The sequence below is a fragment of the Vidua macroura genome, chromosome 8, assembly GCF_024509145.1.
Source record: "Vidua macroura isolate BioBank_ID:100142 chromosome 8, ASM2450914v1, whole genome shotgun sequence".
Lineage (NCBI taxonomy): Eukaryota > Metazoa > Chordata > Aves > Passeriformes > Viduidae > Vidua > Vidua macroura.
The window spans coordinates 3,728,861-3,750,865 of NC_071578.1; the positions used below are offsets into that span (position 1 = coordinate 3,728,861).

At 54.4% G+C, this 22,005-nt stretch overlaps 3 protein-coding genes and 2 long non-coding RNA genes across 5 annotated transcripts; all 5 read right to left on the minus strand.

The window, feature by feature from the left end:
- Nucleotides 1–8,608: 8,608 nt before the first annotated feature.
- On the minus strand, nt 8,609–12,135 carry LOC128810829 (uncharacterized). Its single transcript, XM_053983974.1, is given in 9 exon segments — nt 8,609–9,500; nt 9,503–9,554; nt 9,557–9,752; nt 9,901–10,017; nt 10,235–10,501; nt 10,734–10,858; nt 11,088–11,177; nt 11,292–11,351; nt 11,485–12,135. Coding segments are annotated over 9 exon segments (1,725 nt in total). The 3' UTR covers nt 8,609–9,333.
- LOC128810830 (uncharacterized) lies at nt 12,032–18,094 on the minus strand. The gene is given in 11 exon segments (XM_053983975.1): nt 12,032–12,324; nt 12,327–12,577; nt 12,726–12,842; nt 13,060–13,326; nt 15,775–15,899; nt 16,112–16,201; nt 16,311–16,370; nt 16,525–16,723; nt 16,965–17,309; nt 17,625–17,831; nt 17,991–18,094. Coding segments are annotated over 11 exon segments (1,932 nt in total). The 3' UTR covers nt 12,032–12,157.
- LOC128810874 (uncharacterized) lies at nt 14,772–15,259 on the minus strand. Its single transcript, XR_008438162.1, has 3 exons — nt 15,203–15,259; nt 15,004–15,093; nt 14,772–14,791 (listed from the first exon to the last, which is right to left on the minus strand). It is a non-coding gene; the product is annotated as an uncharacterized LOC128810874 (long non-coding RNA).
- Nucleotide 18,095: 1 nt separating the features above from the next.
- On the minus strand, nt 18,096–18,583 carry LOC128810434 (uncharacterized). The gene is made up of 3 exons (XR_008438039.1): nt 18,527–18,583; nt 18,328–18,417; nt 18,096–18,115 (listed from the first exon to the last, which is right to left on the minus strand). It is a non-coding gene; the product is annotated as an uncharacterized LOC128810434 (long non-coding RNA).
- A 683-nt stretch (nt 18,584–19,266) lies between these two features.
- On the minus strand, nt 19,267–21,957 carry LOC128810831 (uncharacterized). Its single transcript, XM_053983976.1, is given in 9 exon segments — nt 19,267–19,559; nt 19,562–19,812; nt 19,961–20,077; nt 20,295–20,561; nt 20,794–20,946; nt 20,948–21,220; nt 21,335–21,426; nt 21,701–21,849; nt 21,891–21,957. Coding segments are annotated over 9 exon segments (1,536 nt in total). The 3' UTR covers nt 19,267–19,392.
- Nucleotides 21,958–22,005: the final 48 nt, after the last annotated feature.

The following is a 22,005-nucleotide window of genomic DNA, read 5'->3' on the forward strand; positions in this document are numbered from 1 at the left end:
CACTGGGGCTCGGGGTTTGAGATAAAAGGAGCTGCATACACCCCGAATGTTCCAGAAGCTTCAGGGCTCCGGCGTGGTGAACTTCGCGTGTTCCAATAGAATTGATTTCTGCAGGGCTTTCCTGTCTTCTTCACTGGCTTTTGGCAGAGTGGTCTTCTGCATGTTAGAAATAAGATAAAAAATGCAGGGAGGTGTTGCCGGGGAAGCTTGATGTTTCTGAAAGCTTGGCTTACGGGCAAGCAGGGAAATACCTGAGAGAAACCACGGGGTAAACAGCACTTGCTGGAGACCTTTCAGAGCCCCAACAGGTAAACCTCCAAAACCCTTGGCAGTACAAAAGTTGACTTTTTTTAGAGCTACAAGGCTGGCAAGGATGAAGGACATGCTTAGGTCTGTTCCTTGGCCCAGCTCTGCCACTGTTAGCCTAATTGCTAAAAGGGGCAGTGGGACAGAAGGCTCCAGTCTGTGTTTTAGTGCTTCTCTGTCCTCACTGTCAGCAGATTTCCTGCCATACGTTTACGTCACGCTGCCATTGTGCCCCTCAGGCCACAGAGCATTATATTTCCCTTCTGTGCAACAGCCATCCATGTACCTAAAGTTTGTGGTTGTTCTTTTTCAGTTCTTACTCCTTTTCTGGTTAAAATTCTCTTTGTTTTCCTCGAGAGGAAAACATTTTCTAGAGCCCTTGATGTTCTGCAATTCCCTGCTTTCCCCATTCCCTCACTAAAGCTTGGAAGAGCCAGTCAAGTTCACATGATTTGGGTGCTGTCCTGTAGTTCATGCCCAGTATTGTGGAGGATTTGTTTTTTGTTGAACCTGTTCCTCCTCTTTTTTTTTTATTTTTTTTATTTGTGTAACAAGCAAGAATTGTATGTAAAATTCTGTGATTTGCTTTACTCATTTGTACTCTCTGAGAATATTTCTCTGTCTGATGATGATCAATTTTAGCTCAGATTTTACCCAACCCACTTTCTGGTTGCAGTTTTAGTAGGCCGAGACTTTTCAGAACTTGAGAATTTTTTCTTCTTCTTTAGCACACCATTGTTAAATCTCTGAGCTTTTAATTTGTCTTTTAGTTGCTTCATGAGTCCATTTTTTTTGCAAGCTTATGAAAATAAGCTTGTGTAGCCTTTCCCAAGACAAGTCATCCTAAATTGCCTTTATTTAATGATGGGGTAATTGAGTTTTCTGTTTTAACCTGAAAGCTCTTTGGCCCTCTTAAGTAGTCAAGGTCCTGGGGTGTGTGTCTGGAACCAGAGCTAGAGCACACAGAGGGTTTTGATGGTTTGGTTTATTACAGTTCAATGCCAGAACAAGTACAAAATTACATGTATTATTTCAGAAGTGAAGACACATACAGGATGTTTCTTCCAAGACGCTAAGCCTGTCACCAGCTAACCTCCACTTCAGAAACACTAAAAACCGTCTTGGCAGCTGTTTGTGAGTTAGGAGGTGGAGCTGGATGGGCCAAGGGAATGTCAAAGCTCCTCTTCTTCTGTGCAAAGTGACAAAATGATAGGCTATCAGAAAGCTTGTCTGCCTTGGGAATGCTGTGTCTGTTTTGGGGGTTTGCTTTATCATGGAAAGTGGTTTTTGTGTCTTCTAGCAATCTTAAACTGGGATTTGGCCAGTTGTCAGTGACACCGCCTGAACCTCTCAAACTCAAATTCTGCTGCTTGTATGACTAACGTGCTTGTAAAACCTGCCTGTGCTTTTGTTGTCTGGGATCTTAATTAGCCTTAGAAAATTTCTTCAGGGCTTTTATCCCAAAAAAATGCAGACAACTAAAGTGCACTTACCCGCTGAGTGCCAGAAATCCAGTGCTCTGGGGTTTGTACTTGTTCCACTGATTGCTCAAGTGGAGGTAGCTCAGCCAAAGGCTGGTGCTGAGCAAATTTTAATTTGAAGGAGGTGAAAGTGAAAATAATTTACAAATTAGTGTAATACACACTCTGGATTGTGCAAAGAAAATGTATGTTTCGTGAAATGAGTTTGGTTTTTGCATCGTAACTGTAGGCGGTGAAAAACTGAGAAGTGCAATCTCAGAGGATTCCCTTTCTGAGCCTTCCTGGTGTATTTCTTTTTAAGTTTGCATTAGGTAGAGATGCAAGTGTGGAAATGGCATTACTTTTTTTCTGCTGTAATTGACATTTATTTTTAAAATGGCACTTGAAAGAGCTCTGTATTGCCTATCCAGAGGGCTTAGTTTTCTTTAGCAAGAGCTCCATAGCAATGAAACTTTTTAAAGGCACAAATATGTATCTGCAAAATGTTGCTATAAGAACTTGGCTGTAAAGGCTTAATCTGTCTCCATCATATCACTTGCACATATTTTTGTGAAGTAACTTGTGATGTTTCTTTAAATCAGGTATATGAAATGCTTTTCTAAATGAATAGTGACCCTGCCTTCAGTGCTGTGCAAACACACAGAGGTAATCCAAGCACCCCAGAGCCAAACCAGCATTCCTGAGGCACCCAGGGCAGCCCTTGGCTTCACTGGGAGCTTTGTTTGTGGAAATAATGCTCAATTGTGCTGGCACCTGTGCACTTTGGCAAGGGGAAAGTGTGTGGGTTTTGGCATGAAATCGTTAAATATATATACTGGCATAAAAAGAAAAAATTACACTGTGGGTAAATGTAAACCAAGATTTAAGGGGACCACGTGAAACACTGAGAGGCAAGAGCCACACAGCGAACAGGGGGAGATGGGAAAACATACAATGTTTTGGGGTTCCTTTTCTTCCCCCCTTCCTGCTGGCAATCTTAGGAATCATGTGTATGACATTGTCCTTGACCTGGGTTCTATTTAGCTACAAAACCCATGAATTTGTGTCATCAGGCAGTATTTTCTAAGGTTATCTATTTTGGTAATTTTTAATAGGACCCAAGTGCCTGGTGGTCATGGCCGGGTGAAGAGCTGCACATCTTGAACCCGTTAGAATTTTCCATGATGAAACAATCTCTGTTTTGTCTTCTAACAACAATGCTGGGAGGATGAGCTAAGTAGAAAAGCAGGCCTTAGTTATTTCTTTGTTCTTTTTAATTTTTCGTTTTGTTTTGTTTTGTCTGCAGCTGCTTCTTCATCTTTTCCACCCTTCCAGCAGCAGGTGGAGCCAGAAGCTTGGCTTTAAACTGAGAGTTTACTGCTGGGTGGAGAGGTTTTGGAGTTTGGGAACTCCTGGAGGCTTGCTCTTGGACTTTACTAACACCAAGGTGTGACACAAGCTTCAGTCTCCGCTCTGGGCGCTGTCTCAGTGCATAACTTGTGCTGTGCACTGCCGTGGCTGATCTTGAGTGAAGGGGACTGTTAGAATAATTTCTGTACCTCTAGGGTGGCAATTCTGACTGACAGGGACATAGGGACAGATGAGAGGGAAAAAAAGGGGCTTTCCTTTTCACATCACTAAAGTACAGCAAATCAGAAGGTCGAGATTTGAGACAAAATTTCAAGTAGAACTCTAAACTTGTGAACTGCTTTCCCTAGACCTCCCTGTCGTGTTTCCATCCTGAGTGCAAGGCTGAACCACTTGGAGCTGCTGTATCTGTGCAGTGAAAAGAGGTGTTTTGCTGAACATTCCCTCAGCAGGCAAATCAAGGGAAAAAACATCACTGGATTAGAAATCCCTCGTAGTACCCTGGTGGGAAGCTCATGAAGCTTCTGTGTTGAGCATCACTTGTAAGGGGTCTTGAGGATCACCAGATGCTTGAAAGTGGTAAGATTTCATGGAATCATTAAGGTTGTAAAAGACCTCTAAGATCATCAAGTCCAACCTTTCTGCTTTGCCTGTCAAACACAGGGAGTTACAGCAGTCGGATTGCTCAGGGCTCAAGGAAGAGCAGCGGACTTAGGCCAGAGGTTAGACTGCTCCTTTGTTTTTAATTTCCAATTGAAGCTGTTGAGCTTTGCATTTCATCCTTGAGGCAGCCCAGCGTGCTGAATGTACCGTGGTGCACATAAGAGGTGACCATCAGGAATCCTCTTCAGCTGTAGTTTCCCTCAAAGCTTTCTGTCCCTCTGCTCGGGCTTGCTTGGAGAAATCCGAGCAGAGATGGTGCTGTCTGGAAAATCCCCAGGCTGTTATCGGCACTAGTCCAAACAAATACGTGTAGAAAGCAACTCCTACTCATTCCTGTATCAAATCCTAGTAATCTGCTATGATTTAGGCTGCAGAGAAAGCCCCTCAAGAGTATTGACCCTTGGCACAATGCACAAACCAAACAAAGTCCTGGACCTTGGATGAACTCCCAGACCTTCCCCGGGTCTGACACATGGGAGACCTCATCCTCAAACTAATACAGTCATTTGGAAAAGCTGTGAAATGAGAAAGGGGAGTAATTATCCTCTAAACACTCAGTTCCCTGTCTGCCATAGGTATTTCTAGCAGGCACTGAGGCTGCCCTGCCTCAGATAACCTGTGCTAGAGCCTAGTTTTGTGTAAGGAATAGAACCATGCCTCAAATTGGATGCTCTGGGAGGAATGACAGTGGTGTGCATTCTAGCTGGCTCTTGTTGGCAAGATGGCCAATGCCTGGTCAGTGAAGTATTTGGCAGTTAGGGCTGTGCTGAAGGAGCTTGGGCTCATGTGGATGTGGTGGGAGTTTTCAAATAATTTTCTTTCAGAAGTCAACCTAACACCACTGAGGGAGAAGATGCCCAGGAGTGCTTCCCTATATGCATCGGTGTTGGGACAAGAACATCTATATTCCTGTATTCCTTAGCAGTTTTTAATCTTTTATCCTTAACAATCAGAAACCATTAAATACTAATTACTTGGTCTTTCAAAAGCATTTCTGAAAAATGTGTTAGTAGAACAGAAACATTAATTTCCACCCTGATGGAGGCAGGAAAGCTGAGGAAATCACAAAACCCATGAAAGCTTCAGTGATTGTCCTGTGCTCCACGCCTTCTGCCACCTCTGCTGTGGCAGCTCCTGCCTTCTCTGAGGATAAAAACTCCCCTTTTTGAATGATGAGGGTGAGTCCCACAGGGACTGGCCAGCTTTGTCATCACAGGTGTCTGCAGCAGCAACTGTAGAGACTCAGGAAAAAAAATCCACACTTTTACATGTGTTTCAGTATGTTTAATACACAAACTTTGGTCAGGACTTAGATTTAACGAAACATTCCTAGTTGTATTGCATTATAGACGTGTAACTGTATATTCCTTTGTGTATATGTGTGTGTGTGGGAAGCCTTGTTGGAGCAGGTAGTTTGAGAAGTATCCTTTATTTGGGGTTATGTCATTTGCAAGGATAGGAAGCTGTTGTGGTTTAAATGTACTTTATTGAGTCCTCGTTAAATTTGTTCTGCTGTACCCCCATGTTCTCTTCGAGTTGGTTTAGCCCTCGGGTTTTACCCTCCCTCAAAGCTGTCCCTCATGCCATTCTCCACCCCTTGTCCCAACTCTTTCCCTGCCTGTCAAGGCAACCCAGCCCCTTTTGTTCCTGAACCTTCCCTGCCACTCTCACCTCGGGCCAATCCCTGTCTGCAACACCCCTTTGGAATTCCCCTATTCCTCGAAGCCCCATTGGCCCATGTGACCCATCCTCTCCACCCTCCTACCCCTACTAGCCCCAGACACTTGATGTAATCCCCTCACTCCTCCCCTGAGGATTCCCTATTGGTTAGCTGTTTGTATCCACCCCTAACTTGTATCTGTACAAAACCTCTTGCTCAACCGTGCAGGGGGGTCGTTTTTCATCGTGCTCCCTGCAGCTGGAATAAACTGTTCCTTGTGCAACCTCAGGACAGAGAGCTTTCTCCTTTTTCCTTTGCATGGTTCCTGTTGTGGCCTGTGTCTGGAACTGTAGAGCAAATGCCTCTAAAGGTTCTGCCTCTGGTGAGTCCCCATACTGAGGCAGGCCCCTACTCCTGGCACAGCACCAGAGTTGTAAGAGCTACCCCGGCCTCTGGTGGGCTGCATCAGGAAGCCACTGGAGGAGCACTTGTTCCCAGTTGGTTTTCAAAAAAAAACTCCTTTAGGTAGTGAGTTTTGGCTGCTCAGTCCGGCCCAAGGAGCGGGGCAGTGTTTACCAGTCAATGCTCAGTTCCTCTGAGCAGTTTGTGTTTCTTCAGCTGCTCTGGTGAGGGAAGGGAGTGGTGAGCCAATGCCAGGTCACTCTTGGGGAGCTGGTGCTTGAGGAGCTGCAGTGAGCTGTAGACAGTCACCCAGCTCCATGCAGGACAGATGCCACTGCCCTGCTGCTGAGCCCAGCACCTTCCCTTTTTACAGAGCAAGGATAATCCACCTCGGCATTCTTTCTGCCACCACATTTGATGGACTAAAAGTTCTCGAGACATCAATAAGTGTTCCTTTCTGTAGGGGTGCCCTGTGCCTGGCATGACAGGACCATGATTCCTCCTTTTCTAAGCCCCTAAGCAATACCATCAGGGGGTAGTCCCTGAGTAAGTGATGCTGAACACACATAAAGAGTTGCAAACTTCTACATAGCAGAATATTGTAAAGGAAAACTCAAAGAGAACAGGGAAAATCCTGGTGTTTGTGCCCCTGCAGCAGGCTGGCTGTTCCTAGGGGAGGCTCTGTGTGTGCATGGACCAGAGTCACGTAATTGGGACATGTTGTATTGTCTGGACTGCAATAAATGCCAGGCAGTTGCTGTACAAACACGGTCATGGCCTTGCTGATACAGTCCTTGATTTCTTCTTCTCATCTATAGGAATAATTCCTTCACATCAAGGTTAAATGCAGTGTGACAAAGGGATTGTTATTTGCATGCAGTGCAGTCTCAGCTGAAGAGCTCGGGTTCGAGCTCCCAGCTCTGAAGTTAACCTTGGAAAGCACAAAAATGGAAACAAAATGAAAGCCAAGTGGGGTGGGTGTTCCTGTGCAGCCACTGGGTTCAGAGCAGACCATACCTGCATCATTACAGACAACAGGTGACAACAGAGTGGCCTCCCCAAGCACAGCTGCTTCTTGCTAGTGAAGGAGCTACTGAAAGAATGTAATTTTGGACAGCCTTGCTCTTTGTGGATCTCTTTGTGGGGTCATGTAGCAGGGCTAAGGACTGGTACCACTATTTATGTCCACAGGTGTGCAGTACAGCTTGTCATGAGGCAGCCTGGATGAACTTCATCCTTGACAGGAAGGGCCTCTTGTGCCTTCAGGCTCCTCATGGGGGGTGGGAGGCCAGGGAACGCAGGGTGCTCGGACATGGATGGGGGTGGCTTTTTCTGAGCTGAAAGTCACCACTTTGTAATTGACACAACATGGGTTTGAGAAGGAACATTTTGGTTTAATCTACTTCTCTGGCTATGTTGTTTTTCAGTAGACTGGTGGGTGGTCACATGCTAAACCAATAGCAAGAAAATTAAAGCCAAAAAAAAAAGGGCTAACAACCATGGTGGTGTCTGGGTCTGTCCTTACCCATGTGGCACAGTTTTCTTTGTCTCATTGTGACTGGGCTAGCTCTGTCCATGTAACCATACCATGCCCTGTTGTGCCTGAAACAGGTGAGATTTCTGTGGATATTCTCAGCTCAGAGAGAAAAATAAAGGTTTTCTAACCAGGCAACAGCCTGGGAAACAGTTGGGAAAGAATGTAAATAATTCTGTAATATATTTTATTATTCATATTGTTTATGGATGTGTTCTTCTGCTGTGAGTCATTCACTGCACACCAATGGTGTGACGTGTTTTTACTCTAAGACCAATGAAATTAGTCTTCTCAATGTTGTCTATATATAGAGCGGTGCATTTGAAATAAAGGAGAGCTCATTTACTTAGTTTTCTGATCTGGAGTTCTCTGTTCCCATCCTGCTCAACAGCATCAGATTTCAATCCAGAAATGAAGGTAAAATTACTGAACATAGGGAGAACAAGGCCTGCGGTGAAATCCAGCACTGCTAGAGAAGTACTGGTGCCTGCCTTGCGTGCTTCCTGAGAGAGTCCTGAGGGTCTCCCTTGTCTCGACAGGGCTAAAATTTGGGTCTTTGGAGAATGTGTTCCTGCAGTTTCAGAGGAACTGGGATGTGATCAATATGTATGTAAAAGAATAAGTAATGAGAATGCAAAAATTAGGAATAGCTCAGCAAAATGAAGCACAGCTCACTGAGGTTGCACAGAGTGATGAAGACGTATTGCAAAAGGAGAAAGTAGGTCCTTGCAGTGGCTGCTGCTCTCGGAGTTGCCACTCGTGGATCAGCTGGTTGTGAGGCAGTGTGGCCTTTTCATCATCTGTAAGATTTGTTGTGATCTGTTTTGCTGATTAAAGTGTCTCAGCCCACGAGACTTTGTCCTGTCATCTGTGCCAACTGTGCTATTTGTTGCAGCAGCATCAGCAGCAGCCTGGCTGTGGTGCTGATGGTGCCCAGGACATGCCGGGGTGCTGGGGCCTGGACAGGGCCTGCTGGCAAGGCAGAGGCTGCAGGTGCAGCCATGCTCTGGGTGTGAACATTGCACAGGAGCCGGGCACTGCCCTGCAGGGCCGCTGACAGCAGTCTGTCAGGGCCAGCAAGGCCATGGTGCTGGGCAGCTGGGAAGGGCAGCTGGCACACTGGAAGGTGCTGCCAACCCTGGGGATGTAGATCCCTGTTCATTCCACTAAGAGAGGCTTGGAGGCAGGCTGAGGAAAATGACTGGAAAAGGTGTGTGGGTTCTCATAGTGTAAAACAACTTTATTTCTTATCTCTGTATCTATGTAGCTATGAATCTGTGTGTTCATCATTCTATCTCTCTACTTCCCTATATAATTATCTATCTATCTATCTATCTATCTATCTATCTATCTATCTATCTATCTATCTATCTATCTTTCTGTCTTTGGTGGCAAAGGGTGATGGGGGCTTTGGGCTGGCTGACAGCTTGTGCTGTTGTTATTGTGGCCGGCTGTAGGGCTTTTTTGCCCGCCGTTGTTGCCGCCAGACGTGTCTCATGCGAACTGGCCCAGGCTGGGAGCGGTTGTCCGTTGTGGATGCGTGGATGATCCACGGAGGCCTGTACGGACGTCGGGGCCGTGCTGCTTGGCTGTTGGCAGCCAGAGTGCCCTGAGTCAGCCCCGACACTGCCTGTCTGGAAGTGCTGGGGCCGCTTTCATGGGCACTCTGGGCCAGCCCATTGTCAATCCTGCGGCGTTTTGCGGGTGGGCCGTGTGATATCCCAGAGTCATTGTCTTCCTCTGGGTAGGCCCGTTTGAAGGCCTGCCGAGGGCAAGAGGAAGAGCTGCTGGTCTTGACAGGACACTCTCCCTGGGCCAGCTGTGCTGCGGCCTGGCTGGAAGTGCTGGGCTCGCAGGTGTCAGCACTGTGTGCTGGCCCATCCTCGACGCTGCGACGTTTTGCAGGAGAGCTGTACATTGTCCACGATGGTGTTTCTTCCTCAGCGTAGTGCCGCTTCAAGGCCTGTCGAGGGCTGATGGAGGAGCTGCTCTTGAGGAGCACCGTGCTCTGGGACAGTGCAGCCAGTTCCTGGCTGGAATTTTTGGGGCTCACAAGCTCTGAGGAACCTGCAAAGAGGGGCAGCAGGAAGGTCGTCAGGAGAGCCCCCAGGGTGCAGGCAGGAGAGGCCACTGAGGTATCCAGAGCCCTCCTGGAGCCCAGCCATGTGCTGAAGGTCCTGCTGTCAGGCCCATCCTGGCCCCTGTCTGCACTGCGTGGCAGGAAATGCTTTGATGCCTACCAGTGCCTGTGGCAGCACAGGTGCTGCACTCCCAGGAGCAGGTGGTGCTCTCCAAAGAGGAGCAGAGGTTGTGGGTGCCCTCAGCAGCGCAGGAGCTGCACAGCCACAGTTGCCAGGGTCTGGAGGAGCAAGGAGGTTGTGAGGACAAAGGGACACAGCAAGGGATGGCCATGCCCATGGCCGAGCCCTTGTTCTTAGTTGTACATCGCTGAGCCCGTGGGGAGCAGATGCCCTTCAGGTCCCTGCATTGGTGCTTTGGCAGCTTACCCGTTTGCCTCCACGTGCTCCCTGCCTCGCAAACAAAGGCACCTTGAGGCATCGCAGCGGCCGTGCCTCTGATCTGAGGAGGGTCCGACCTCTTGGTCACTCTGCCACGATGGGGGTCTGCCAGAGAAGGAGAGGAAAGAGTTGAGCCCAGCTGAGCCCTCATCCGGCAGATCCCAGCAGTCGCTGCTCCTCTGCCTGTCCCGTTTGCAGCGGCTCGGTGGAGCTGAGGGCAAGAGGCATGGGGCTAGAAGGCGGCCAGGCCTGCTGGGGCAGTCCCTAGGCTGGCACAGTGCTTGTGCCTGCCGCCTTGTGAGATGGGAGGAGGAAAGCCAACCTCTTAGAGAGTCGGATGCCCATGATGAGCATTTCTGTTAGGAATGGCTCTTGCTTCAGGCAGCACGGGCATCGGAAGCCAGTGCCAGCGTGCAGAGCCAGTCTCTGGATGCAGTGCCGGTGGAAGCGGGCGTCTTGGCACGCGGGGCACCCCATGGTTTTGTATGAGATTTTGTCTTCCACGGTGTCCAGGCAGATGCTGCAGGTGGTGTCCTGGCTGGGACGTGGCTGCAGTGCCTGCTGTGGGCAGTGCTCCCAGCAGAAGGACCTGTGAGGAAGATGAGGAGATGGGTGAGGGTAGGGGGAAGTGCAGAGTCCTTGGGCTGTGCTGGCGACGTGGGAGCAGGAGCCGTGAGGGAGCCCCAGCCCCCGTGTGGGTTCTGCCCCTGTGTGTGGCAGGTTGCTGGCAACCATGGGCTCCTTCCTTGTGTGACTCCCAGGGTGGAAAGGGCTTGGAGACAAACACAGGGGCTCCCAAGGTGAGGATGAGCAACACTTACCTGTAGGCCCCAAAGTACTGGGTGACACATTGGCCATCTGGGGCACAGGGCAGGTGGAAGGTGCGGTCACAGCCCGTCTCACAGCAGGTGATGGTGGCCCCCATCTTGGAGCAGACGAAGCAGCTCTGGAAAGAGCAGAGCAGCCCCCTGAGTGTCAGGGCTGGGGCTCTGTGGCCGGTCTGCATCTGCAGACAGGGAGTGGGATGTGGGCAGTGCCAGCTCAGAGCCCCCAGAGGCGCCTGCACAGGAGGCTCCTGTGTGAGCTGGGCCTGGGGCTTCTTTGCTGGGGAGCAGGATGAGCGGCCCAAGCCCCTTGTGGTGCAAAGCTGCCTGCTCCTGCCAGGTCGTCCCCACCTTCTTGGCTGCCTCTCCGATGATACGCCTGGTGTCCCCAACAAGAAAGTTTCCAGTGTCCTCTCGTGGGTAAAGGCCACTGGCGAGGATCTGCAAGAAGGCAGGGAAGTTCTGGAGCTTGTTAGGTCAGGAAGGCAGGGCCCTTGTGGGCAGAATGCTGTGCCCACACCTCCTGCCAGGTGAAAGCTCCCCAAGAGAATTCACCTGGCAGTAGGTGTGGACACAGAGCTTGAACTTGACTCTCTTGTCCCCACAGATGTCACTCTATCTCTCTACGTCTCTATCTACTTACGTATCTATTTGTCTCTCTGTCCTTGATGGTTAAGGGTGATGGGGGCTTTGGGCTGGCTGACAGCTTGTGCTGTTGTTATTGTGGCCGGCTGTAGGGCTTTTTTGCCCGCCGTTGTTGCCGCCAGACGTGTCTCATGCGAACTGGCCCAGGCTGGGAGCGGTTGTCCGTTGTGGATGCGTGGAAGATCCACGGAGGCCTGTACGGACGTCGTGGCCGTGCTGCTTGACTGTTGGCAGCCAGAGTGCCCTGAGTCAGCCCCGACACTGCCTGTCTGGAAGTGCTGGGGCCACTTTCATGGGCACTCTGGGCCAGCCGATTGTCAATCCTGCGGCGTTTTGCGGGTGGGCCGTGTGATATCCCAGAGTCATTGTCTTCCTCTGGGTAGGCCCGTTTGAAGGCCTGCCGAGGGCAAGAGGAAGAGCTGCTGGTCTTGACAGGAAAGTTGCCCTGGGCCAGCTGTGCTGCTGCCTGTCTGGAAGTGCTGGGGCTGCTTTCATGGGCACTCTGGGCCAGCCCATTGTCAATCCTGCGGCGTTTTGCGGGTGGGCCGTGTGATATCCCAGAGTCATTGTCTTCCTCTGGGTAGGCCCGTTTGAAGGCCTGCCGAGGGCAAGAGGAAGAGCTGCTGGTCTTGACAGGACACTCTCCATGGGCCAGCTGTGCTGCGGCCTGGCTGGAAGTGCTGGGCTCGCAGGTGTCAGCACTGTGTGCTGGCCCATCCTCGACGCTGCGACGTTTTGCAGGAGAGCTGTACATTGTCCACGATGGTGTTTCTTCCTCAGCGTAGTGCCGCTTCAAGGCCTGTCGAGGGCTGATGGAGGAGCTGCTCTTGAGGAGCACTGTGCTCTGGGACAGTGCAGCCAGTTCCTGGCTGGAAGTTTTGGGGCTCACAAGCTCTGAGGAACCTGCAAAGAGGGGCAGCAGGAAGGTCGTCAGGAGAGCCCCCAGGGTGCAGGCAGGAGAGGCCACTGAGGTATCCAGAAGCCCTCCTGGAGCCAAGCCACATGCTGAAGGTCCTGCTGTCAGGCCCATCCTGGCCCCTGTCTGCATTGCGTGGCAGGAAATGCTTTGATGCCTACCGGTGCCTGCGGCAGCACAGGTGCTGCACTCCCAGGAGCAGGTGGTGCTCTCCAAAGAGGAGCAGAGGTTGTGGGTGCCCTCAGCAGCGCAGGAGCTGCACAGCCACAGTTGCCAGGGTCTGGAGGAGCAAGGAGGTTGTGAGGACAAAGGGACACAGCAAGGGATGGCCATGCCCATGGCCGAGCCCTTGTTCTTAGTTGTACATTGCTGAGCCCGTGGGGAGCAGATGCCCTTCAGGTCCCTGCATTGGTGCTTTGGCAGCTTACCCGTTTGCCTCCACGTGCTCCCTGCCTCGCAAACAAAGGCACCTTGAGGCATCGCAGCGGCCGTGCCTCTGATCTGAGGAGGGTCTGACCTCTTGGTCACTCTGCCACGATGGGGGTCTGCCAGAGAAGGAGAGGAAAGAGTTGAGCCCAGCTGAGCCCTCATCCGGCAGATCCCAGCAGTCGCTGCTCCTCTGCCTGTCCCGTTTGCAGCAGCTCGGTGGAGCTGAGGGCAAGAGGCATGGGGCTAGAAGGCGGCCAGGCCTGCTGGGGCAGTCCCTAGGCTGGCACAGTGCTTGTGCCTGCCGCCTTGTGAGATGGGAGGAGGAAAGCCAACCTCTTAGAGAGTCGGATGCCCATGATGAGCATTTCCGTCATGAATGGCTCTTGCTTCAGGCAGCACGGGCATCGGAAGCCAGTGCCAGCGTGCAGAGCCAGTCTCTGGATGCAGTGCCGGTGGAAGCGGGCGTCTTGGCACGCGGGGCACCCCATGGTTTTGTATGAGATTTTGTCTTCCACGGTGTCCAGGCAGATGCTGCAGGTGGTGTCCTGGCTGGGACGTGGCTGCAGTGCCTGCTGTGGGCGGTGCTCCCAGCAGAAGGACCTGTGAGGAAGATGAGGAGATGGGTGAGGGCAGGGGGAAGTGCAGAGTCCTTGGGCTGTGCTGGCGATGTGGGAGCAGGAGCCGTGAGGGAGCCCCAGCCCCCGTGTGGGTTCTGCCCCTGTGTGTGGCAGGTTGCTGGCAACCATGGGCTCCTTCCTTGTGTGACTCCCAGGGTGGAAAGGGCTTGGAGACAAACACAGGGGCTCCCAAGGTGAGGATGAGCAACACTTACCTGTAGGCCCCAAAGTACTGGGTGACACATTGGCCGTCTGGGGCACAGGGCAGGTGGAAGGTGCGGTCACAGCCCGTCTCACAGCAGGTGATGGTGGCCCCCATGTTGGAGCAGACGAAGCAGCTCTGGAAAGAGCAGAGCAGCCCCCTGAGTGTGGCCGGTCTGCATCTGCAGACAGGGAGTGGGATGTGGGCAGTGCCAGCTCAGAGCCCCCAGAGGCGCCTGCACAGGAGGCTCCTGTGTGAGCTGGGCCTGGGGCTTCTTTGCTGGGGAGCAGGATGAGCGGCCCAAGCCCCTTGTGGTGCAAAGCTGCCTGCTCCTGCCAGGTCGTCCCCACCTTCTTGGCTGCCTCCCCGATGATACGCCTGGTGTCCCCAACAAGAAAGTTTCCAGTGTCCTCTCGTGGGTAAAACCCACTGGCGAGGATCTGCAAGAAGGCAGGGAAGTTCTGGAGCTTGTTAGGTCAGGAAGGCAGGGCCCTTGTGGGCAGAATGCCCACACCTCCTGCCAGGTGAAAGCTCCCCAAGAGAATTCACCTGGCAGTAGGTGTGGACACAGAGCTTGAACTTGACTCTCTTGTCCCCACAGATGTCACTCTATCTCTCTACGTCTCTATCTACTTACGTATCTATTTGTCTCTCTGTCCTTGATGGTTAAGGGTGATGGGGGCTTTGGGCTGGCTGACAGCTTGTGCTGTTGTTATTGTGGCCGGCTGTAGGGCTTTTTTGCCCGCCGTTGTTGCCGCCAGACGTGTCTCATGCGAACTGGCCCAGGCTGGGAGCGGTTGTCCGTTGTGGATGCGTGGAAGATCCACGGAGGCCTGTACGGACGTTGTGGCCGTGCTGCTTGACTGTTGGCAGCCAGAGTGCCCTGAGTCAGCCCCGACACTGCCTGTCTGGAAGTGCTGGGGCCACTTTCATGGGCACTCTGGGCCAGCCCATTGTCAATCCTGCGGAGCCGTGAGGGAGCCCCAGCCCCTGTGTGGGTTCTGCCCCTGTGTGTGGCAGGTTGCTGGCAACCATGGGCTCCTTCCTTGTGTGACTCCCAGGGTGGAAAGGGCTTGGAGACAAACACAGGGGCTCCCAAGGTGAGGATGAGCAACACTTACCTGTAGGCCCCAAAGTACTGGGTGACACATTGGCCGTCTGGGGCACAGGGCAGGTGGAAGGTGCAGTCACAGCCCGTCTCACAGCAGGTGATGGTGGCCCCCATCTTGGAGCAGACGAAGCAGCTCTGGAAAGAGCAGAGCAGCCCCCTGAGTGTGGCCGGTCTGCATCTGCAGACAGGGAGTGGGATGTGGGCAGTGCCAGCTCAGAGCCCCCAGAGGCGCCTGCACAGGAGGCTCCTGTGTGAGCTGGGCCTGGGGCTTCTTTGCTGGGGAGCAGGATGAGCGGCCCAAGCCCCTTGTGGTGCAAAGCTGCCTGCTCCTGCCAGGTCGTCCCCACCTTCTTGGCTGCCTCTCCGATGATACGCCTGGTGTCCCCAACAAGAAAGTTTCCAGTGTCCTCTCGTGGGTAAAGGCCACTGGCGAGGATCTGCAAGAAGGCAGGGAAGTTCTGGAGCTTGTTAGGTCAGGAAGGCAGGGCCCTTGTGGGCAGAATGCCCACACCTCCTGCCAGGTGAAAGCTCCCCAAGAGAATTCACCTGGCAGTAGGTGTGGACACAGAGCTTGAACTTGACTCTCTTGTCCCCACAGATGTCACTCTATCTCTCTACGTCTCTATCTACTTACGTATCTATTTGTCTCTCTGTCCTTGATGGTTAAGGGTGATGGGGGCTTTGGGCTGGCTGACAGCTTGTGCTGTTGTTATTGTGGCCGGCTGTAGGGCTTTTTTGCCCGCCGTTGTTGCCGCCAGACGTGTCTCATGCGAACTGGCCCAGGCTGGGAGCGGTTGTCCGTTGTGGATGCGTGGATGATCCATGGAGGCCTGTACGGACGTCGTGGCCGTGCTGCTTGACTGTTGGCAGCCAGAGTGCCCTGAGTCAGCCCCGACACTGCCTGTCTGGAAGTGCTGGGGCCACTTTCATGGGCACTCTGGGCCAGCCCATTGTCAATCCTGCGGAGCCGTGAGGGAGCCCCAGCCCCTGTGTGGGTTCTGCCCCTGTGTGTGGCAGGTTGCTGGCAACCATGGGCTCCTTCCTTGTGTGACTCCCAGGGTGGAAAGGGCTTGGAGACAAACACAGGGGCTCCCAAGGTGAGGATGAGCAACACTTACCTGTAGGCCCCAAAGTACTGGGTGACACATTGGCCGTCTGGGGCACAGGGCAGGTGGAATGTGCGGTCACAGCCTGTCTCACAGCAGGTGATGGTGGCCCCCATCTTGGAGCAGACGAAGCAGCTCTGGAAAGAGCAGAGCAGCCCCCTGAGTGTGGCCGGTCTGCATCTGCAGACAGGGAGTGGGATGTGGGCAGTGCCAGCTCAGAGCCCCCAGAGGCGCCTGCACAGGAGGCTCCTGTGTGAGCTGGGCCTGGGGCTTCTTTGCTGGGGAGCAGGATGAGCGGCCCAAGCCCCTTGTGGTGCAAAGCTGCCTGCTCCTGCCAGGTCGTCCCCACCTTCTTGGCTGCCTCTCCGATGATACGCCTGGTGTCCCCAACAAGAAAGTTTCCAGTGTCCTCTCGTGGGTAAAGGCCACTGGCGAGGATCTGCAAGAAGGCAGGGAAGTTCTGGAGCTTGTTAGGTCAGGAAGGCAGGGCCCTTGTGGGCAGAATGCCCACACCTCCTGCCAGGTGAAAGCTCCCCAAGAGAATTCACCTGGCAGTAGGTGTGGACACAGAGCTTGAACTTGACTCTCTTGTCCCCACAGATGTCACTCTATCTCTCTACGTCTCTATCTACTTACGTATCTATTTGTCTCTCTGTCCTTGATGGTTAAGGGTGATGGGGGCTTTGGGCTGGCTGACAGCTTGTGCTGTTGTTATTGTGGCCGGCTGTAGGGCTTTTTTGCCCGCCGTTGTTGCCGCCAGACGTGTCTCATGCGAACTGGCCCAGGCTGGGAGCGGTTGTCCGTTGTGGATGCGTGGAAGATCCACGGAGGCCTGTACGGACGTTGTGGCCGTGCTGCTTGACTGTTGGCAGCCAGAGTGCCCTGAGTCAGCCCCGACACTGCCTGTCTGGAAGTGCTGGGGCCACTTTCATGGGCACTCTGGGCCAGCCCATTGTCAATCCTGCGGAGCCGTGAGGGAGCCCCAGCCCCTGTGTGGGTTCTGCCCCTGTGTGTGGCAGGTTGCTGGCAACCATGGGCTCCTTCCTTGTGTGACTCCCAGGGTGGAAAGGGCTTGGAGACAAACACAGGGGCTCCCAAGGTGAGGATGAGCAACACTTACCTGTAGGCCCCAAAGTACTGGGTGACACATTGGCCGTCTGGGGCACAGGGCAGGTGGAAGGTGCAGTCACAGCCCGTCTCACAGCAGGTGATGGTGGCCCCCATCTTGGAGCAGACGAAGCAGCTCTGGAAAGAGCAGAGCAGCCCCCTGAGTGTGGCCGGTCTGCATCTGCAGACAGGGAGTGGGATGTGGGCAGTGCCAGCTCAGAGCCCCCAGAGGCGCCTGCACAGGAGGCTCCTGTGTGAGCTGGGCCTGGGGCTTCTTTGCTGGGGAGCAGGATGAGCGGCCCAAGCCCCTTGTGGTGCAAAGCTGCCTGCTCCTGCCAGGTCGTCCCCACCTTCTTGGCTGCCTCTCCGATGATACGCCTGGTGTCCCCAACAAGAAAGTTTCCAGTGTCCTCTCGTGGGTAAAGGCCACTGGCGAGGATCTGCAAGAAGGCAGGGAAGTTCTGGAGCTTGTTAGGTCAGGAAGGCAGGGCCCTTGTGGGCAGAATGCCCACACCTCCTGCCAGGTGAAAGCTCCCCAAGAGAATTCACCTGGCAGTAGGTGTGGACACAGAGCTTGAACTTGACTCTCTTGTCCCCACAGATGTCACTCTATCTCTCTACGTCTCTATCTACTTACGTATCTATTTGTCTCTCTGTCCTTGATGGTTAAGGGTGATGGGGGCTTTGGGCTGGCTGACAGCTTGTGCTGTTGTTATTGTGGCCGGCTGTAGGGCTTTTTTGCCCGCCGTTGTTGCCGCCAGACGTGTCTCATGCGAACTGGCCCAGGCTGGGAGCGGTTGTCCGTTGTGGATGCGTGGATGATCCATGGAGGCCTGTACGGACGTCGTGGCCGTGCTGCTTGACTGTTGGCAGCCAGAGTGCCCTGAGTCAGCCCCGACACTGCCTGTCTGGAAGTGCTGGGGCCACTTTCATGGGCACTCTGGGCCAGCCCATTGTCAATCCTGCGGAGCCGTGAGGGAGCCCCAGCCCCTGTGTGGGTTCTGCCCCTGTGTGTGGCAGGTTGCTGGCAACCATGGGCTCCTTCCTTGTGTGACTCCCAGGGTGGAAAGGGCTTGGAGACAAACACAGGGGCTCCCAAGGTGAGGATGAGCAACACTTACCTGTAGGCCCCAAAGTACTGGGTGACACATTGGCCGTCTGGGGCACAGGGCAGGTGGAATGTGCGGTCACAGCCTGTCTCACAGCAGGTGATGGTGGCCCCCATCTTGGAGCAGACGAAGCAGCTCTGGAAAGAGCAGAGCAGCCCCCTGAGTGTGGCCGGTCTGCATCTGCAGACAGGGAGTGGGATGTGGGCAGTGCCAGCTCAGAGCCCCCAGAGGCGCCTGCACAGGAGGCTCCTGTGTGAGCTGGGCCTGGGGCTTCTTTGCTGGGGAGCAGGATGAGCGGCCCAAGCCCCTTGTGGTGCAAAGCTGCCTGCTCCTGCCAGGTCGTCCCCACCTTCTTGGCTGCCTCTCCGATGATACGCCTGGTGTCCCCAACAAGAAAGTTTCCAGTGTCCTCTCGTGGGTAAAGGCCACTGGCGAGGATCTGCAAGAAGGCAGGGAAGTTCTGGAGCTTGTTAGGTCAGGAAGGCAGGGCCCTTGTGGGCAGAATGCCCACACCTCCTGCCAGGTGAAAGCTCCCCAAGAGAATTCACCTGGCAGTAGGTGTGGACACAGAGCTTGAACTTGACTCTCTTGTCCCCACAGATGTCACTCTATCTCTCTACGTCTCTATCTACTTACGTATCTATTTGTCTCTCTGTCCTTGATGGTTAAGGGTGATGGGGGCTTTGGGCTGGCTGACAGCTTGTGCTGTTGTTATTGTGGCCGGCTGTAGGGCTTTTTTGCCCGCCGTTGTTGCCGCCAGACGTGTCTCATGCGAACTGGCCCAGGCTGGGAGCGGTTGTCCGTTGTGGATGCGTGGATGATCCATGGAGGCCTGTACGGACGTCGTGGCCGTGCTGCTTGACTGTTGGCAGCCAGAGTGCCCTGAGTCAGCCCCGACACTGCCTGTCTGGAAGTGCTGGGGCCACTTTCATGGGCACTCTGGGCCAGCCGATTGTCAATCCTGCGGCGTTTTGCGGGTGGGCCGTGTGATATCCCAGAGTCATTGTCTTCCTCTGGGTAGGCCCGTTTGAAGGCCTGCCGAGGGCAAGAGGAAGAGCTGCTGGTCTTGACAGGAAAGTTGCCCTGGGCCAGCTGTGCTGCTGCCTGTCTGGAAGTGCTGGGGCTGCTTTCATGGGCACTCTGGGCCAGCCCATTGTCAATCCTGCGGCGTTTTGCGGGTGGGCCGTGTGATATCCCAGAGTCATTGTCTTCCTCTGGGTAGGCCCGTTTGAAGGCCTGCCGAGGGCAAGAGGAAGAGCTGCTGGTCTTGACAGGACACTCTCCATGGGCCAGCTGTGCTGCGGCCTGGCTGGAAGTGCTGGGCTCGCAGGTGTCAGCACTGTGTGCTGGCCCATCCTCGACGCTGCGACGTTTTGCAGGAGAGCTGTACATTGTCCACGATGGTGTTTCTTCCTCAGCGTAGTGCCGCTTCAAGGCCTGTCGAGGGCTGATGGAGGAGCTGCTCTTGAGGAGCACTGTGCTCTGGGACAGTGCAGCCAGTTCCTGGCTGGAAGTTTTGGGGCTCACAAGCTCTGAGGAACCTGCAAAGAGGGGCAGCAGGAAGGTCGTCAGGAGAGCCCCCAGGGTGCAGGCAGGAGAGGCCACTGAGGTATCCAGAAGCCCTCCTGGAGCCAAGCCACATGCTGAAGGTCCTGCTGTCAGGCCCATCCTGGCCCCTGTCTGCATTGCGTGGCAGGAAATGCTTTGATGCCTACCGGTGCCTGCGGCAGCACAGGTGCTGCACTCCCAGGAGCAGGTGGTGCTCTCCAAAGAGGAGCAGAGGTTGTGGGTGCCCTCAGCAGCGCAGGAGCTGCACAGCCACAGTTGCCAGGGTCTGGAGGAGCAAGGAGGTTGTGAGGACAAAGGGACACAGCAAGGGATGGCCATGCCCATGGCCGAGCCCTTGTTCTTAGTTGTACATTGCTGAGCCCGTGGGGAGCAGATGCCCTTCAGGTCCCTGCATTGGTGCTTTGGCAGCTTACCCGTTTGCCTCCACGTGCTCCCTGCCTCGCAAACAAAGGCACCTTGAGGCATCGCAGCGGCCGTGCCTCTGATCTGAGGAGGGTCTGACCTCTTGGTCACTCTGCCACGATGGGGGTCTGCCAGAGAAGGAGAGGAAAGAGTTGAGCCCAGCTGAGCCCTCATCCGGCAGATCCCAGCAGTCGCTGCTCCTCTGCCTGTCCCGTTTGCAGCGGCTCGGTGGAGCTGAGGGCAAGAGGCATGGGGCCAGAAGGCGGCCAGGCCTGCTGGGGCAGTCCCTAGGCTGGCACAGTGCTTGTGCCTGCCGCCTTGTGAGATGGGAGGAGGAAAGCCAACCTCTTAGAGAGTCGGATGCCCATGATGAGCATTTCCGTCATGAATGGCTCTTGCTTCAGGCAGCACGGGCATCGGAAGCCAGTGCCAGCGTGCAGAGCCAGTCTCTGGATGCAGTGCCGGTGGAAGCGGGCGTCTTGGCACGCGGGGCACCCCATGGTTTTGTATGAGATTTTGTCTTCCACGGTGTCCAGGCAGATGCTGCAGGTGGTGTCCTGGCTGGGACGTGGCTGCAGTGCCTGCTGTGGGCGATGCTCCCAGCAGAAGGACCTGTGAGGAAGATGAGGAGATGGGTGAGGGCAGGGGGAAGTGCAGAGTCCTTGGGCTGTGCTGGCGATGTGGGAGCAGGAGCCGTGAGGGAGCCCCAGCCCCTGTGTGGGTTCTGCCCCTGTGTGTGGCAGGTTGCTGGCAACCATGGGCTCCTTCCTTGTGTGACTCCCAGGGTGGAAAGGGCTTGGAGACAAACACAGGGGCTCCCAAGGTGAGGATGAGCAACACTTACCTGTAGGCCCCAAAGTACTGGGTGACACATTGGCCGTCTGGGGCACAGGGCAGGTGGAAGGTGCGGTCACAGCCCGTCTCACAGCAGGTGATGGTGGCCCCCATCTTGGAGCAGACGAAGCAGCTCTGGAAAGAGCAGAGCAGCCCCCTGAGTGTGGCCGGTCTGCATCTGCAGACAGGGAGTGGGATGTGGGCAGTGCCAGCTCAGAGCCCCCAGAGGCGCCTGCACAGGAGGCTCCTGTGTGAGCTGGGCCTGGGGCTTCTTTGCTGGGGAGCAGGATGAGCGGCCCAAGCCCCTTGTGGTGCAAAGCTGCCTGCTCCTGCCAGGTCGTCCCCACCTTCTTGGCTGCCTCCCCGATGATACGCCTGGTGTCCCCAACAAGAAAGTTTCCAGTGCTCTCTCGTGGGTAAAGGCCACTGGCGAGGATCTGCAAGAAGGCAGGGAAGTTCTGGAGCTTGTTAGGTCAGGAAGGCAGGGCCCTTGTGGGCAGAATGCTGTGCCCACACCTCCTGCCAGGTGAAAGCTCCCCAAGAGAATTCACCTGGCAGTAGGTGTGGACACAGAGCTTGAACTTGACTCTCTTGTCCCCGCAGATGTCGGTGTCCGCCTGGGTCTGGTGGCACAGCATGCACGCTGGAGACAGAGCAAGTCCCCATGAGGCATGAGCACGTCTGTGGGGCTGGGCAAGTGTCTGTGCAGGATCAGCCCCAGGGCCCCGCTGGTTGTGGGCCATGCAGGCTGAAGGGCAGAGCAGGTGAGGCGTGGGTGCCCCAGCAAGTGCCCAGAGCCCAGCCGGGCTGGGGAGCTCCTGCCTCGGCCTGGCATTGTTCTTGGCTCCTCACTGACTACCCCGGAACGCCCTGTGCCAGTGATGGGGAGCTGTGGGGAGGGAGGCTTCTGCTGTCACCTTTTTCCTTGGGGACAGTTTCTGGCTGTGCCATGTTGGATCCAGAAGAGGCTGATGGCGAGTGCCTGGAGCGTCTCCTGCGCAGCACTGCTGGCATTTCTCCTCCTGACACTTGGTGCACCAAGCCTGAGGGAAGAGAGAGGCGTGAGCTGTGCGTGAGCTGTGTCACTTACCCTGGTGCTTGAGCAGCCTCGGGCAAGCTCCTTCTCGGCGATCCTCTCCTTCACTCTGAGGGTGGTGTTGACGTGCAGCCACATTTGAAGGGTTGGGCCGGGGTGATGATGTCACTGAGGCCACTGTGACAC